Below are 16743 nucleotides of genomic sequence, written 5' to 3' on the forward strand. Positions count from 1 at the left end.
CCTGCTGGAGATGGTGGAGGACACACCTCAGTCGATCCACTAGAGGGCCGAGGAAGCTGGAGTACTTGCCCATCTATTCCCATGTCAGGGCTGCTCCTGAGGTTGCTAACTCCCCTGCGATTTCTGCCCATCAGCCTGCTGGCGCTGGCTGGCACAGGCAGAGCCCCAGGGGATCTTGGAGAAGGAAGTCCTTGGGTCCCAGTGCATTTGGGAGGAGTGCCCAAGGGATGATGGGGACTCGGCATAGACAGCGTCCACCACAGGGAACAAAGCCCACCATATTCTGCTCTTGTGATATTTACATGGTAGGTTGCTTGGACAAAGCATAAAATAAGTAAGCAAATTATGTGGTCTGTTAGACAGTGACGCCTACACTGGAATTAAAAAGGAGAACTGGGGACTCCCTGGTGATCCACTGGTTGAGAGTCTGCCTGCCGGGGAGGGGGCATGGGTGTGATCCCTGGCCCAGGAAGATCCCACATGCCCATGCATGCACCACAACTACAGAGCCCGCAGCCCTAGAGCCTGTGCTTGCTGATAAGAGAAGCCACTGCAGTGAGAAGCCCGCGCACCACAACTCGGGAGTAGCCCCTGCTCACTGCATCGAGAGAAAGCCCGAGTGCAGCCGCGAAGACCCAGGGCAGCCGAAAATAAATAAATAAATGATTTAAAGGGGAAAAGAGAGAGAGCTGGGTAAGGGACATGGGAAATAGGAGTTACGATTCACAAGCAGATTAATGTGACAAAAACTCTGAAAGGGGAAAATACATTCTATACAATAAAAAGGATGTGTGTAAGTGTGCTCAGTCGTGTCTGACTCTTTTTGAGGCCATGAACTGTAGCCCACCCAGGCTCCTCTGCCCATGGAATTTTCCAGGCAAGAATACTGCAGTGGGTTGCTATGTCCTACTCCAGGGGATCTTCCCGACCCAGGCTTCTTACCCGAGTCTCTTGCATCTCCTGCATTGGCAGATGGATTCTTTACCACTGTGCCACCATGGGAAGCCCTAAAAAGAATGTAGCTACATGTATTTCATAGAATGGGCCGGGGGGGGGGAGGATTTTTCACTCCTAATCCCATCACCCCGATATAACTACAGCTAGCGTTTGGGCTGCCGTCTATGGGGTCGCACAGAGTCGGACACGACTGAAGTGACTTAACAGCATTTGGTTATGGGCTTCCCTCATAGCTCAGTTGGTAAAGAATCTGCCTGCAATGCAGGAGACCCCGGTTCGATTCCTGGGTTGGGAAGATCCCCTGGAGAAGGGATAGGCTACCTAATCCAGTATTCTTGGGCTTCCTTGTGGCTCAGCTGGTAAAGAATCTGCCCTCAATGCGGGAGACCACGATTTGATCCCTGGGTTGGGAAGATCCCCTGGAGAAGGGAAAGGCTGCCCACTCCAGTATTTGGGCCTGGAGAATTCCATGGACTGTATAGTACATGGGGTCGCAAAGAGTCGGACATGACTGAGCAACTTTCAAAAATGGATAAGGAAATGGCAACCCACTCCAGTATTCTTGCCTGGAGAATCCCATGAACAGAGCAGCCTGATACGCTACAGTCCACAGGGTTGCAAAGAGTCGGACACGACTGAGCGACTTCAGTCACTCAGCATTTGGATGTATTTCCTTTTCATCTTCTCCTCTGCTAGGCATTAGTCCTCTTGCCTGGCCTCAGACCCAGTATGCACCCTCCTTTCTCACTTGCCATTTTAAACCCAGTTCTTGCAGCTCCGAGGCCCACCTCCTTCTCCCCTCCTCTTAAGGTGCCACAGGGGAGGCTGTGGCTGATTTACTCCTACTCCTCATGAGAAGTGATTGTCCGAGGAGTTCAGTCCATCTGTTCCAGCTAGCCAAGGCCTGCCTGACAGCAAGGAGGAAGGGCCTGCTGAGAATTAGTTATTATAATTAGTAACACATAATGTAACACATGGGCCACATCGGACACGTATTTGGTGCTTGGCAGATCTTGGTCTCCTTCCCTCCTCTTACCTCATTTGATGGTGGGTAGGTGAAGGGGACCAGCCAGCACCTCCTGGGGCTCCCCCTGCCAGGCAGCTGGGGTCCAGGTGGACTTTGTCATCCCCAGCCCAGCACTCCTGGCTCCGGGATGCTTCCTCCCCAGACTCTGATTTCTCTAGGCCAGCACTGATGCTCATTGACCAAAGCATCTCATCTCCACTTTCTCTTCCTTTTAGGAGAGACTCTGTGGACTCCAAGTCTTCAGCCACCTCCTCTCCAAAAAGACCATCGATGGAAAGGTAAAGGCAGCCGTGGACCTCTGCACCCCAGAAGTCCTGTTCAGTGTGTGCGTGTGTCTGTCTGTCTTACTGGAGGAATCCCGAGGCAGGGAAAAGGAGGAAGCTTCCTATGTTACACTGACTCCAATTCCTAGGCCCCAGGCAGTAAGGGTGGCAGGGGAGGCCTCTGAATCAGAGGTATGGTTCCTTCACTGGGCTGCCTGACCAATCGCTGTTATCCCATTGCTGTCTGGGGAACATTCTCAAAGTCAAGTTGAACCCAATGAAACAGGTCTTGAGAGCCGGTACCTGGATTGGGACCTCTGGATTTGGGGCAGAAATGGTATCAACCCTGAATTATCATGTCACTCATTCATCAAATATTTATTGAGGGCCTACTGTATGCCAAGAAGTATTCTAGGTGCCAAGGATACAGCAGTGAACAAAAGAGACAAAATCCTCACAGGCATGAGGCCTTTATTCTAATGGGTGAAAGTGAAAGTCACTCAGTCATGTCCAACTCTTTGTGACCCCATGGACTATACAGTCTGTGGAATTCTCCAGGCCAGAATACTGGAGTGGGTAGCCTTTCCCTTCTCCAGCGGACCTTCCCGACCCAGTAATCGAACCAGGGTCTCCTGCATTGCAGGCAGATTCTTTACCAATTGAGCTATCAGGGAAGCCCCATATTCTAATGGGGGAAACTGGTAATACATATGATAAGTAAATATTGTTGTTGTTTAATTGCTTAGTCGTATCCGACTCTTTGCGACCCCATAGACTGTAGCCTTCCAGGCTCCTCTGTCCATGGAATTCTCCAGGCAAGACTACTGGGGTGGGTTGCCATGCCCTTTTCCAGGGGATCTTCCCAACCCGGGGATCGAACCAACATCTCTTACATCTGCCTGCATTGGCAGGTTGGAAAGGGTGGTCACTGCAGTGGTCAGGAGAGCCCTCATTGAAGAGATGACCTGTGAGCAAAAACATGAAAGAAACGAGGAGTTAGCCGGACACTGGGGTCATTCCAAACAGAAGGCCTGCAAGTGGGAGTGTGCTTGGCAGGGTCAGGGAGTGGTGAGGTGGCCAGTGGGTCTGGAGTGAATAAGTGAAGGTGGGAGTTGGAAGATGGTGTGAAAAGGAACCCCTGGAGGGTAATGAGCGTGGGGATTCTATGAGTGAATTTATCAGAATCGCTGTTGCTGCTGTGCTAGATTGTCAGGGCTACAGACAGAAGCAGAGAGACCAGCCAGGAGGCTGTTTCGATAATTCAGGGAAGATGTGAGGGTGGCTTGGATCAGAGTAACAGCATGGAGGTGGGGAGAAGTGGGAGACCCCGGGTATATGTTTTAGGGGGGCCGCACCCTGCATCATGTGGAATCTTAGTTCCCCAACCAGGGATCAAATCCACGCCCCCTGCAGTGGAAGCTGGAGTCTTAACCAATGGACCACCAGGGAAGTCCTGACCCTGGATATATTTTGAAAGGAGAGCTATCAGGATTTCCTGACAGATTGGATGTGGAGTACAAGAGAAGAATAAGAGTCAGGATGCCTCCAGGACTTCTCATGTGAGTGTCTGTGAGGATGGAGATACTGTGAACTGGTATGGGGAAGACTCTGTGTCGGTCAGGCTTGAGGTGAGAGATCAAGGGATCAGGTTTGGATATGTTGGATTTAGGGGTATACAAACCACTCAGGTGAAGAAATTGAATATGCAGTAGGTTATACCACGCTGGAATTCAGGAAGAAAGCCTGGGCTGGAAATACAAATTTTAGTCGTTAATGTGTAGCTCGCACTTGAAGCCACTAACCTGGGTGAGATCACCAAGGAGAAACTGTGGATAGAGGAGTGTGCATTGTGGCCCGGGAGGGAGGTCAGAGGTCAGAGCAGAAGAACCAGAGCAAAGGGAGAGCAGGCCAGGCCAGGAAGCAGCTTAAAGGTGGATCAAGGCAAATGATTAGGATCCATGGGCCATATTGAATGCTTGGGTGACTGGAAGGAATGGTAAGGGTCTTGATTTCTAGGGCAGTATGTTTGGAAGCTGCCCAGTTCTTTTGGGCTTTTTTGTTGTTTAGTTGCTCAGTCATGTCCAACGCTTTCCGACCCCATGGACTGCAGCATACCAGGCCTCCCTGTCCATCACCAACTCCTGGAGTTTGCTGAAACTCATGCCCATTGAGTCAGTGATGCCATCCAACCATTTCATCCTCTGTCATCCCCTTTTCCTCCTGCTCTCAATCTTTTAGGCCTAATGTACCAATAAGACTAGGTCAGATTTGGAGAAGGAAATGGCAACCCACTCCAGTGTTCTTGCTGGAGAATCCCATGAACAGAGGAGGCTGGCAGGCCATGGTCCGTGGGGTCGCAGAGAGTCGGACACGACTGAAGTGACTAAGCACGCATGTACCAGTAAGACTGACATTGGAAAGAAAAAAGGGCACAAAAATTAGGTCATTTAAGGTTCTATGAAGATCAAACAGGCCTGGGATGTTGATGGGGCAGCTGTGCTGAGTATCCCCATTGTGGCAGCCGAGTGCCAGCCCCAGCTGATGAGTAGAGGCTCTCTGCTTGGAGCACGAATCTGAGGCTACATCCTACCAGGGAAGAAGAGAGTTCTGTGATCAATTGGCATTGTCTGCCACAGGCGATGCCTCGGAATTGAGGCATAGTTCTTGGTTCTAAACTAATCAGTCCTGAATGTTCATTGGAAGGACTGATGCTGAAGCTGAAGCTCCAATACTTTGGCCACCTGATGCCAAGAACAGACTCATTGGAAAAGACCCTGATGCTGGGAAAGATTGAAGGCAGGAGGAGAAGGGGACGACAGAGGATGAGATGGTTGGATGGCATCACCGATGCGATGGACATGAATTTGAGCAAACTCCAGGAGTTGATGATGGACAGGGAGGCCTGGCATGCTGCAGTCCATGGGGTCGCAGAGAGTTGGACATGACTGAGCAACTGAACTGAACTGAACTTTCTGGTTTGCAGACAGCTGCCTTCTCACTGTGTCTACACATGACTGAGAGAGACAGAGAAAGAGGGAGATTTCACACTCTGGTCTCTCTTCCTTTTTTTGGTTTTGGCTGTGCCGTGTGGCATGTGGGATCTTAGTTCTCCCTACCAGGGGTAAACCTGTGCCTCCTACAGTAGAAGTAGAAGGCCTAATCACCAGGGAATTCCCTGTGGTCTCTCTTATTCTTCTGAGGACATTAATCCCATCATGGAACTTCACCCTCTTGACCTCATCTAAACCTAATAATGTCCCAAAGGCCCCACCGCCAAATACTATCACACTGGGAGTTAGGGCTTTAGCATATACGTTTTTGCCTGAGGGACACAGTCTATACTGCAGTGTAACAATGGGAGGGCAGGGAGGGGCACCACTGGCATTGAGTAGGCAGCGGCCAGCGATGCCAGGTGTCCCGGAATGTGAAGGACAGCCCTGCATCAAGAAGGATTGTCTCATCCAAAAATGAAACCCTGGCCAGTAACCCATTTCTGGGTTTGACGCTATAATAAGCACATTGGACATTTGTGTCAGGCTTTATACCTTCAGGCTCCTCTCTGTACTTTGCCCTGTGGCCTGGAAGTCTCTTGGCTCCCTCCCAGAATGCCTTCTTTCTCTGAGGGTTGGTCAGGCAGAGTATGTTTGTCCTTCCAACAGCTGTGCCATTTCCTGCTGGTTCAGTACTGGGGGTGGGCACCCCAGAGGGAGAGAAGCAAGTCTTGTAAACTCACTTTACCCACCACTCAGACTGTTTCCTGTGCTCTTTACCTCCATTCCTTCTTTGTCTTCCATTCATTCGCTCATTTGTTCATTCATGCATTCATTCATTAAGCCAGCACATTTGGTTTTGTTTGTTAAATATTTTATTTTTAGCTGCACTGGGTCTTAGTTGTGGCATGCAGGGTCTTTGATCTTTGTTGCAGCATGCAGGATCTTTAGTTTCTGCATGTGAGATCTAGTTCCCTGACCTGGGATCGAACCTGGGCCCCCCTGCATGGGGAGCGAGGCGTCTCAGCCACTGGAACACCAGGGAAGTTTCCCAGCAAGCACGTTTGTTGAGCACCTCCTTACAAACTCAACGTCTTCCAGGGGTCGAGGGCATGTGGACACCTGGGTGACTAGTGGAGAATACCTGCCCGTCTGAAGGAGGCACCCACTACCCAGCCCCAGCTGGTGGTTGCTTTATGGATATGACACCCATCATGCCATCCCTTCCAATTTTTTAAGGAAAGCTGGCCAACTAGATTTTCCTAAGAAATGCCCAGTTTTATGTATTAGCAACATATTCCTATTTTCCTAAGACACAGTAGCTCAGACAAAACTCACATGTAGCCCATCAGTTTGTGACCTCCAAAGCTAAGCAAGGAGACACCAAAATGCTTGTTTTTTGAAGCTTTTAACGCATAATGGGGACACAATGTCTCAACATGACTGGAGAAGTCAAAGGAGACTTCAGGGAAAGAGAGTATTTGTGCTGAGAACTGAAAGATGGATTGCCTGGTAGACCAGCCAGTTGAGGGCATCCCAGGCGGAGGGAATGACACGTGCAGAGGTGTGGCGGTATGAGTGAGCATGGGGCTCGAGGAACTGTAGCAGGAGTACCAGGAGACAGAGCGCCAAGGGCACCCCTGCGACAGAGAAGGTTGCTTTTTGCCAGCTGCCCTTCGGTTTTCACCCGAGCAGTTTCGGCAGGCCTGGTGGTGCAAGTAACCAAAATGCCCTCGAGGTGGCGCATAGGAGCAGCAAGACCGGCCTCCAGGTGCCTCTGCTCAGACCTGGTGAGGATTGGTGAGGATTTTTTCAGAGCTTGGTGATGTCAGACCACAAGCTGGTGCTGGCCCTGGTACATCCGGGGAGCAGAAGGAAGCAGTTGACAAATCCAACACCCCCACCCCCGTCATGATGCCCTCTCTGCAGTTTGGCACAGTTCCCACTCACGTGCATTGAAAACAAATGAGCCTGGCTGCCTCATTTGCCACCCAGACACAAATCCCAGCCAGCCAGCCAGCTCCTCTCCAAGAGGAGGGACCAAGGCTGGGAGTGCCCTGCCAGGGAGGTGAGGGGGGAAATGCAACAGGCAGCCCAGCCTGGCCCAGGAAAGGGGACTCTGGAAAGCTCTCTGCCTTTTAGAGGAACAGTGAGATGTGTTGAAAAGAATTTGGAAGGCAGACAGACCTAGATGTGTGGTCTGTCTCTGCCATTTGCCAGTTGGATAACCTTGAGTACATAAATTCAGTTCTCTGAGCCTCAGTCTCTTGAACTGTAAGACGGGGATAACTATGACCCCCACAAGGTCACTGTGAGACTCAAATGAGGTAATGAAATGCTTAGCAGCATCCCTAAACCAAATGGGTGCTCAGTGGATGCACAGTGCTTAGTAAGAGTGCTCACACTTAATGTGGCCATCTGTGTAAGTTATTATCGAATAGTCTGTTGCTGGAATTCTCTTAGATGCTTTAATATTCTAAGCAACTCTATAAGGTGAGCACTGTTGTTCTATTTACATATGAGAAAACGGAGGCACCTGGAAATTAAGAAACTCATCCTAGGTCAAATAGCTACAGAGTGCTGGTATCAGAGGTTGAATCTGCGCGTCTGGCCCTGGAGCCTGTTGTTGTTCAGTCACTAAGTCGTGTCTGACTCTTTGTAAGAACATGGATGGCAGCATGCAGGCTCCCCTGTCCTTCACTCTCTCCTGGAGTCCGCTCAGATTCACGTCCATTGAGTCTGTCTAACCATATCATCCAGTAGAAGTGATGCTGTCTGACTGTTTCATCCTCTGTTGCCCCCTTCTCCTCTGGAGCCTGGGCTCTTCATAAATATACTATCCCCAAACGACAACTTTTATTAATGTTATTATTATGCCTCCTTCCAAGCAGTATGCCGTTGACTCCTCCCTTCCTGGCTCCCCACCAGGGAGTCTTAGACACTGAGGATGTGGTGATGGGCACACAGGTCCCTGAGGGGCAACACCAGGAGGAATCTGGGCTCTGTCCCAGCTGTAGGAGATGGGTTGGTCCAGGCTGTGGGAGTTGACAGATGCTGGCTCAAAGGGCCCTCTGTTAATCCCAGAGCAGCTGGGCAGCTGGTTTTCCAAAGAGGACCTATCCCCTGCCCAAGTCAGCGCTGTCTAGACCCCTGGATGTGCCTTTCATTTCTGTGGCCCACTCCCTCAATTCATCATCTGTTCATTCACTTGACAAAGATCCATCAGTGTCTACCTAGGGCCTTGTCACAGGTGCTGAAAGACAGTGGTGAGCCCGCAGATGGGGTCCTGGCACTCTGGAACCTGTAATCTGGAGATGGAGGCAGACAGTGTTTATAAACACAAACAAGTTAATTACAGATTGGATAAGTGCTATGGATGAAAGAAATTGGGTCATGTGCTAGAGAGTTCCAGGGCAGGAGAGTTGGCTTGCCTGGAATGGTCCAGGAAGGCCTCCCTGAGGATGTGACGTTGGAGCTGAGACCTGCCTGGCAGGAAAGGACCCATCATAAGAAAATCTGCAGGAGGAAGGGCCTTCCAGGAGGAGGGGGACCAGCCCTGTGGTAGGAATGATGGGTGCACTTAAGAAACAGAAAGCAGCAGTGCAGGGGGGTTGGGCTCCAGTGACCTGTGGGGGGAGTGAGGTGTGAGATTTAGTCAGTAGGGGAGGCCGCGGCCAGATGTTGGGGGGACGATAGGAGGCCATGGTGAGGAGTTTGACTTTATGCTGGAAATGATTGGAAGCTGTTAGACAATCAGAAGCAGGGGAGTGATGGCATCAGCTGTGGGTTTTTGTGGATTGTCGGGGGAGGCAGGGAGAGCAGCTTGGGGTCTCCTGTGGTCATGCAGGTGAGAGCCCAGTGGCCAGGACTGGGTGCGGGAAGATTCGTGTTGGTTCACAGGCAGCCCCTTAGACTTGAATTTACCCGCTTCCCAGCCTTCCCTCGGAGAAGGCAATGGCACCCCACTCCAGTACTCTTGCCTGGAAAATCCCATGGACAGAGGAGCCTGGTAGGCTGCCGTCTATGGGGTCACACAGAGTTGGACACGACTGAGCGAATTCACTTTCACTTTCACTTTTCACTTTCATGCATTGGAGAAGGAAATGGCAACCCACTCCAGTGTTCTTGCCTGGAGAACCCCAGGGACGGGGGAGCCTGGTGGGCTGTTGTCTACGGGGTCGCACAGAGCCGGACATGACTGAAGCAACTTAGCAGCAGCAGCAGCAGCCTTCCCTCACCCGCACCTTGACTCCTGCTGGAATCTGACTGCAGGACAGGACGCTTGGATCTCAGCTTCTCTGTCCTGTGCTCTGTTGCCAGGCCACCAGTTGTGAGGCAGAGCTGGGGAAAACCCAGGCTGAATTAATCTAGAATGGTGAAGTTCAAACTGAATTAAAAAAAAATAAATAAAACTAGGGAATCCGTTTGGACACAATTTTGGGGAATTCAAAATGTACACCTTGGCAGTTACCCGGCCATCTGGTGGTTAGGACTCAGGACTTCCAATGCCATGAGTCTGAGTTCAGTCCCCGGTTGGGGAACTAAGATCCTGCAAACTCTGCAGCGAGGCAAAAAATAAATAAATAAAATAAACCTTAAGAGGGCAGAGCCTTCCCTCCTCAGACCACCCCACTCTGTGGCAGCCCTGAGACACCTTTAGGAACCTCAAGGCTCCAGAGAACACAAAACTCTCAGTGGCCCAAGGGCATCTATGGTGACAAGAGTCCCCTGTGTCAAGGTCAGTCCAAAATAGCAGGAGTTGGGGGACAAGGAGGTGGATGGCAGAATTCACACTGAACAATGGGATTATCTTGTCACCCCAGGTTTTAAAATTTTATTTATTTTTGGGTGTGCTGGGTCTTCGTTGCTGCATGCAGGCTTTCTCTAGTTACGGAGAGCTCCTTACGGTGCGTGGGCTTCTCACCGCAGTGGCTTTTCTTGTTGCCCAGCACAGGCTCTGGGGCTTCAGTGGTTGTAGTGCACGGGCTTAGTTGTCCCTCGGCATGTGGAATCTTCCTGGAGCAGGGATCGAATCTGTGTCTCCTGTCTTAGCAGGCTGATTCTTAACCACTGGACCACCAGGGGAGTCCCACCCCAGGTTTTTTAACACGGGGAAGCTTGTTCTACTCAACCAGCCTCACTCCCAGACAGAATTTCTTGGGCTTGACCTTTGAGAAGTCCAGCACCATTTTCCTGAAAGAAAGAAGTGCATCCATATCTCCAGAGCTGCCTAGGACAGCTGCCCAGGTTGTGCCCTGTACAACTTCAAGAGGTGCCCAGGTGACAATGAGGATGGTGCCCCTTGGAGTTCTGGGAAACACAGCAGTCCTTTGGGCCCTTCCACCAGGGGTCAGCGTGGTGGAGTGGAAGAAGTGACTCACTTCTTCAACTCTGATGAGTCAGTTTTTCCTTGGAAGCATGAGGACTGACTGGCAGATCCTGATGGGTTACTGAAAGAGGAGAGTGGGAAGAGCCAAGAGAAGAAGGCAGAGAGGTCTTGACTGGCCCCCACCCCAAGAGTAGTGTGGCAACAGCTCTGAAAGGGAGAGTGCGGTATAATTATCTCTCCATCCTCTGGTATATAAAATGGGGCCAGTTACTTATGACTCTCAGTTATGGAGTGGAATAAATAGCAAACAGGCAGTAAATGATGGCTTTTGTTATTAGCATCTTTAACACACCCCAGAGTCTGGCCAGAAATCCTTTTTCCCCAGCTCCCTCGCTCTCCTCCTTCAGCTGCCCTGAGCCCCTCAGTCCTGCCCATACAAACCACGGACTTCCACGCTTCCACAAATTTCTCCCAAGAATTCGTTTTCCCATCCACTCCTCTGGTGGCCAACTCCCAGCCCCATCCCTCGCTGAATTTCTTGGGCCACATTACACGGTCGTATGACCTGTTTGACCTTTCTCATGCCACTCAGGAAGGCCTGACATGCTGATGCCGACTGGCCTGCGGCCACCACCAGGACACTAGGTGATGCTCTCATTGCACCGCCCAGCACCTGCTCACAGGAACCAAAAGGGACCGACAAGCGGTTGGAGTCTGAGCCTTGGCCTGGTTTTTTTGGTTATGTGTATCAGCACTTCACTCTTTTTTTATATAGTGGTAAAGTAGTATATCTGGAGAAGGGAAAGGCTACCCACTCCACTGTTCTGGCCTGGAGAAGTCCATGGACTGTATAATCCACGGGGTCGCAAAGAGTCAGACACGACTGAGCGACTTTGACTTCAAAGTAGTATATATAACAAAATTTACCATTTCAAACCCACCACGCTTTTTTTGGGCCATCACGAAGCCTGTGGGATTTCAGTTCCCAGACCAGGGATTGAATCCGTACCCTCAGCAGTGAAAGTGCAAAGTCCTTAAAGTCTGGACCACCAAAGAATTCCCCACTTTAACCTTTTGTTTTTCCTGCAGCGTGAGACCAAAAAAAAAAAAAAAAGATATTTCATCATTTCAAATGAATTAAGATTTAGCAAATGGGACTTCTCTGGCAGTCCACTAGTTAAGACTTTGCCTTCCAAATGCAGGGCACGCAGGTTCTGTCCCTGCATTTGTTCCTACATGCCTTGTGGCCCAAAAGCCAAAACATAAAACAGAAGCAATGTTGTAACAAATTCAATAAAGACTTTTAAAAAGTGGTCCACATCAAAAAAAGAAAAGATTTGCCAAATATGGGGTTGGCCAAAAAGTTTGTTCAGATTTCTCAGTTATGTCTTATAGAAAAACCTAATGAACTTATTGGCCAACCCAGTATTTAAAACATATTAGTTGCCATCACTTATTTCAGGGTTTCTGGCTGCTCTTATTCATTAAACTTACTATACAGATTTTTTTATTGTGGTAAAATATATATAACATAAAATCTACCCATTTTAATCATTTTTAAGTGTACAAATCACTAGTATTAAGTATGCTGACATTGTTATATATCCATTACCACCTTCCATCTCCAGAACTTTTTCATCATTCGAAACTAAAACTCTATCAGTTCAGTTCAGTCGCTCAGTTGTGTCCGACTCTTTGTGACCCCATGAACCGCAGCACTCCAGGCCTCGCTGTCCGTCACCGATTCCCGGAGTCCACCCAAACCCATGTCCATCGAGTCCATGATGCCATCCAACCATCTCATCCTCTGTTGTCCCCTTCTCCTCCTGCCCCCAATTCCTCCCAGCATCAGAGTCTTTTCCAATGAGTCAATTCTTCACATGAGGTGGCCAAAGTACTGGAGTTTCAGCTTTAGCGTCATTCCTTCCAAAGAAATCCCAGCGCTGATCTCCTTCAGAATGGACTGGTTGGATCTCCTTGCAGTCCAAGGGACTCTCAAGAGTCTTCTTCAACACCACAGTTCAAAACCATCAATTCTTCGGTGCTCAGCTTTCTTTATAGTCCAACTATCACATCCATACATGACCACTGGAAAAACCATAGCCTTGACTAGACGGACCTTTGTTGGCAAAGTAATGTCTCTGCTTTTTAATATGCTGTCTAGGTTGGTCATAACTTTCCTTCCAATTAAACAATAACTCTCCATTCTCCCTTACCCCCAACACCTTTCTACATTCTGTCTCTATGAATTTGACTACCCTAGGGACTTCATATGACTTCATATGAGTGGAAGCTTACAGTATTTGTCCTTTTGTATTTGGCTTATTTCACTCATCATAATGTCTTCAAAGTTGTAACATGTTTCAGAATTCTTTTCCTTTTATAGCTGAATAATATTCTGTTGTATCACATACCACAGTTTGTTTATACATTCATCTACTGATGGACAAACACTCAGGTTTATGTGTGTGCTCAGTCACTCAGTCATGTCTGACTACTCTTTGTGACCTTGTGGACTGTAGCCCGCCAGGCTCCTCTTTCCGTGGGATTCTCCAGGCAAGAATACTGGAGTGGGTTGCCATTTCCTTCTACAAGGGATCTTTCTGACCCAGGGATTGAACCTGCATTGGCAGTTGGATTTCCCATCACACCACCTGGGAAGCCCTGGACACTCAGGTTGCCTCCGCTTTTACTGGAGAACAGGAAGACGGGAAACTTCCTGTCTGAGCCATCAGCACAGAGGGACCGCTCATGATTGTCAAATATTACAAACCAAAAAAAAAGGTGTCTCTCATGACAAAAGCAGATATGTTCTTTAAGCAGACTTAGAAAATATGTATGTGAAAGAAGAAAATGAAAATCTCCTATAATCCCATCTAAGAGAGAGAATTGCTATTAACCTGGTGTTAGGACTTCCCTGGCAGTCTAGTGGTTAAGACTCTGAGCTTCCACTACAGGGGGTGCGGATTCAATCCCTGGTTGGGGAACTAAGATCCTGTATGCCATGCAGTGCAGCCAAAAAAAAAAAAAAAAAAAAGTTTTTGAAATGGTGTTACTGTTTGAATGTCTGTGATTCCCCAGAATTCATATGTTAAAATCCCAACCCCCCCAACGTGACTGTATTTGGACATAGGGCCATTAGGGAGGTAATTAAGGTTAAATAAGGTCCTAAGGATGGAGCCCTGATCCAGTAGGATTAGCGTCCTTAAAGGAGATCAGTCCTGGGTGTTCATTGGAGGGACTGATGTTGAAGCTGAAACTCTAATACTTTGGCCACCTGATGTGAAGAGCTGACTCATTGGAAAAGACCTGGATGCTGGGAAAGATTGAGGGCAGGAGGAGAAGGGGACGACAGAGGATGAGCTGGTTGGATGGCATCACCAACACAATGGACATGGGTTTGGGTGGACTCTGGGAGTTGGTGATGGACAGGGAGGTCTGGCATGCTGCAGTTCATGGGGTTGCAAAGGGGTAGACATGACTGAGTGACTGAACTGAACTGAACTGAAAAGACACCTCAGAACTTACTTGCTCTTTCTCCACCATGTGAGGGCTTAGCAAGAAGGTGGCTGCATAAAGCCCAGAAGAGAGCTCTGGCCAGAAATCAGATTAACGGACACCTTGATCTTAGACTTCCCAGTCTCCAGAATTGTGAGAAATGAATTGCTGCTAAGTAACATAGTGTATAGTATTTAATTATGGCAGTGTGAGCTGACTAGGAAACATGGTTATCCCTCCAGTGCATATATATTTGTGGCCTTTTAAGCCAAAACCAAAACGGGATGATTCTTAGGCAATGTATCGTAGGAGTTAAGAGCACAGGTATTGGAATCAGATTGATCTGGGTTCAAATCTTAGCGGTGTAACTTTAGGCAGATCTCTCCCTTGTTTCTTCATCTGCAAATGGTGGTGATTACAGTATCTACCTCCAAGGACTGCTCTGAGGTCCAAATTAGAAAATACTCCTAAAGGGCCTTGCACAGTTCCTGACACATGGTGAAAGCTGATTCAGTTCAGTTCAGCCAAAAGCCGATTAAGTGGTGGTAAATTCATTTTTCACTGGACTATAGCTCCTTGAACGAGGGAACTCTTCTGACTTGTCTGCTTTATGCCTTGTTCTCAGCACAGTACCTGGAGAATAGATGCCTAATATTTATCGAATGAGTAAACAGATGGTTCTATGAGAGCAGATGAGAGAGAGCAGCTAGCATGGTGGGTGATAGAGTTATTGGCATCGGACAGTGCTCTGCAACCTCTCAGCAGAGCACAGCGGTTGGCTAAGTGCCTGGGTACCAGTGTTCACCAACCTGGGTTTCAATTCTGGTTCTGCTGGTTTCCAGGTGTGCACATCTCTCTCTCTCTCTAAAACACACTTTAAAATACAACTCTAAAGTGGGGATAAGCATAGTACCAACCTCGGAGGATTAAATGAGATGATCCATGTCAAATGCCTAAAATAACACCTTCCTCATAGAGTTTTTATGAGGATTAAAGGAGATCATCCATGAAAACACTGGCGCTCAACAAAATGCTTTATTCGCTTGTTGTCAACATGTCTGTTACTGGTTGTCATCCTCAGATCAAACAGCAGCAAATCAAAAGCGGAGACCCCCAGAACACCCAGCAGCCCCTCGAGCCCCACGTTCGCCCCCTCCGTCTGCCTCCTGGCGCCCTGCTATCTCACGGGGGACTCCGTCCGGGACAAGTGTGTGGAGATGTTGTCTGCGGCTCTGAAGGCGGATGGTGAGAGAGCCTGAACCAGTGGCCGGGAGGGAAGGGCTCCCCAAGATCTGGGAGAGGTGGTTTTTCTCCACACCACGAAAGTGGTACAAGATGCTAGAGTCCCCTGTACAAACAGGCTTCACTGTCAAGCTCATCTTCAACTGATGCCTATGTTTCCCGAATCTCTTTTAGATGATTACAAGGACTATGGAGTCAACTGTGACAAGATGGCATCAGAAATTGAAGATCATATCCTTGAGCTGTGCCAGGGCTGTGGGCGCCTAAACTGTCCAGCAGCAGGTGTCCCAAATGCAAGGGATCCGGGACAGTGAGTGGGCTCGGCTGTTTAGAAGCAGTACCTAATTTCATGTGGAGAGCAATCTCACAGGGAAGGTTCCCTCATTCTACAGGTGAGGTTAACTGAGCCTCAGAGCAGCTAAGTCCTTGCCAAGGCTCATCACCTACTAGTACTGGCAGAATTGAGGTTTGAACCCAGGAAGTGTGACTCTAGAACCTGAAGGTTGGGACTGCCCTGAACATCCAGTGGTTAGGACTCCACGCTTTCACTGCCAGGGGCCTGGGTTCAATCCCTTATTGGGGAACTAAGATCCTGCAAGCTGTAACAGCCAGAAAAACAGCGAAAAATAAAAAGAACCCGAGGGCTCAGGGCTCAGAGAGGCTGTGTCTTGACAGGTCTGGGTTGTGACATCATCGAGGAGGTGAAACAGAAAAAGAGGACCACATTCCTCATGTTCAGCCTTCCCTCTCTTCCTCCTCTGAAGATAACAACTCCCGTCTTTGACCCCCCTCCAAGTATGTACAGGCTCTGTGTCTTGGTCAGTCGACACTTCCTACCTCTGTAGATTGCCAGGGGAAATATCAATAACCTCAGATATGCAGATGATACCACCCTAATGGCAGAAGAGGAACTAAAGAGTCTCTTGATGAAAGTGAAAGAGGAGAGTGAAAAAGCTGACTTAAATCTCAACATTCAAAAAATGAAGATCATGGCATCAGGTAAAAAAGTGGAAAGAGTGACAGACTTTATTTTCTTGGGCTCCAGAAATCACTGAGGATGGTGATTGCAGCCATGAAATTAAAGGACGCTTGCTCCTTGGAAGAAAAGCTATGACAAACCTAGGCAGCATATTAAAAAGCAGAGACATCACTTTACCAACAAAGGTCCTTATAGTCAAAGCTATGTTTTTCCAGTAGTCATGTATGGATGTGAGAGTTGGACCATAAAGAAGACTGAGCATCAAATAATTGATGTTTTTGAACTGTGGTGCTGGAGAAGACTCTTGAGAGTTCCTTGGACTGCAAGGAGATCAAAGCAGTCAATCCTAAAGGAAATCAGTCCTGAATATTCATTGGAAAGACTGATGCTGAAGCTGAAGCTCCAATACTTTGGCCACCTGATGCAAAGAGCTGACTCGCTGAAAAAGACCCTGATTC

General features: G+C 48.7%; 1 protein-coding gene across 2 annotated transcripts in view; it reads left to right on the forward strand.

Annotated features, from left to right (window-relative positions):
- Positions 1-16743, forward strand: part of TCEA3 (transcription elongation factor A3) — a 46533-nt gene that overhangs the window by 14035 nt on the left and 15755 nt on the right. For both annotated transcript variants that reach the window (XM_055574179.1, XM_055574180.1), the window contains 3 exons: positions 2200-2262; positions 15146-15309; positions 15481-15536. In XM_055574179.1, the coding sequence (XP_055430154.1) occupies positions 2200-2262; positions 15146-15309; positions 15481-15536 (283 nt within the window). The remainder of the gene's footprint in view (positions 1-2199; positions 2263-15145; positions 15310-15480; positions 15537-16743) is intronic.

Source organism: Bubalus kerabau, chromosome 3, assembly GCF_029407905.1.
Source record: "Bubalus kerabau isolate K-KA32 ecotype Philippines breed swamp buffalo chromosome 3, PCC_UOA_SB_1v2, whole genome shotgun sequence".
Lineage (NCBI taxonomy): Eukaryota > Metazoa > Chordata > Mammalia > Artiodactyla > Bovidae > Bubalus > Bubalus kerabau.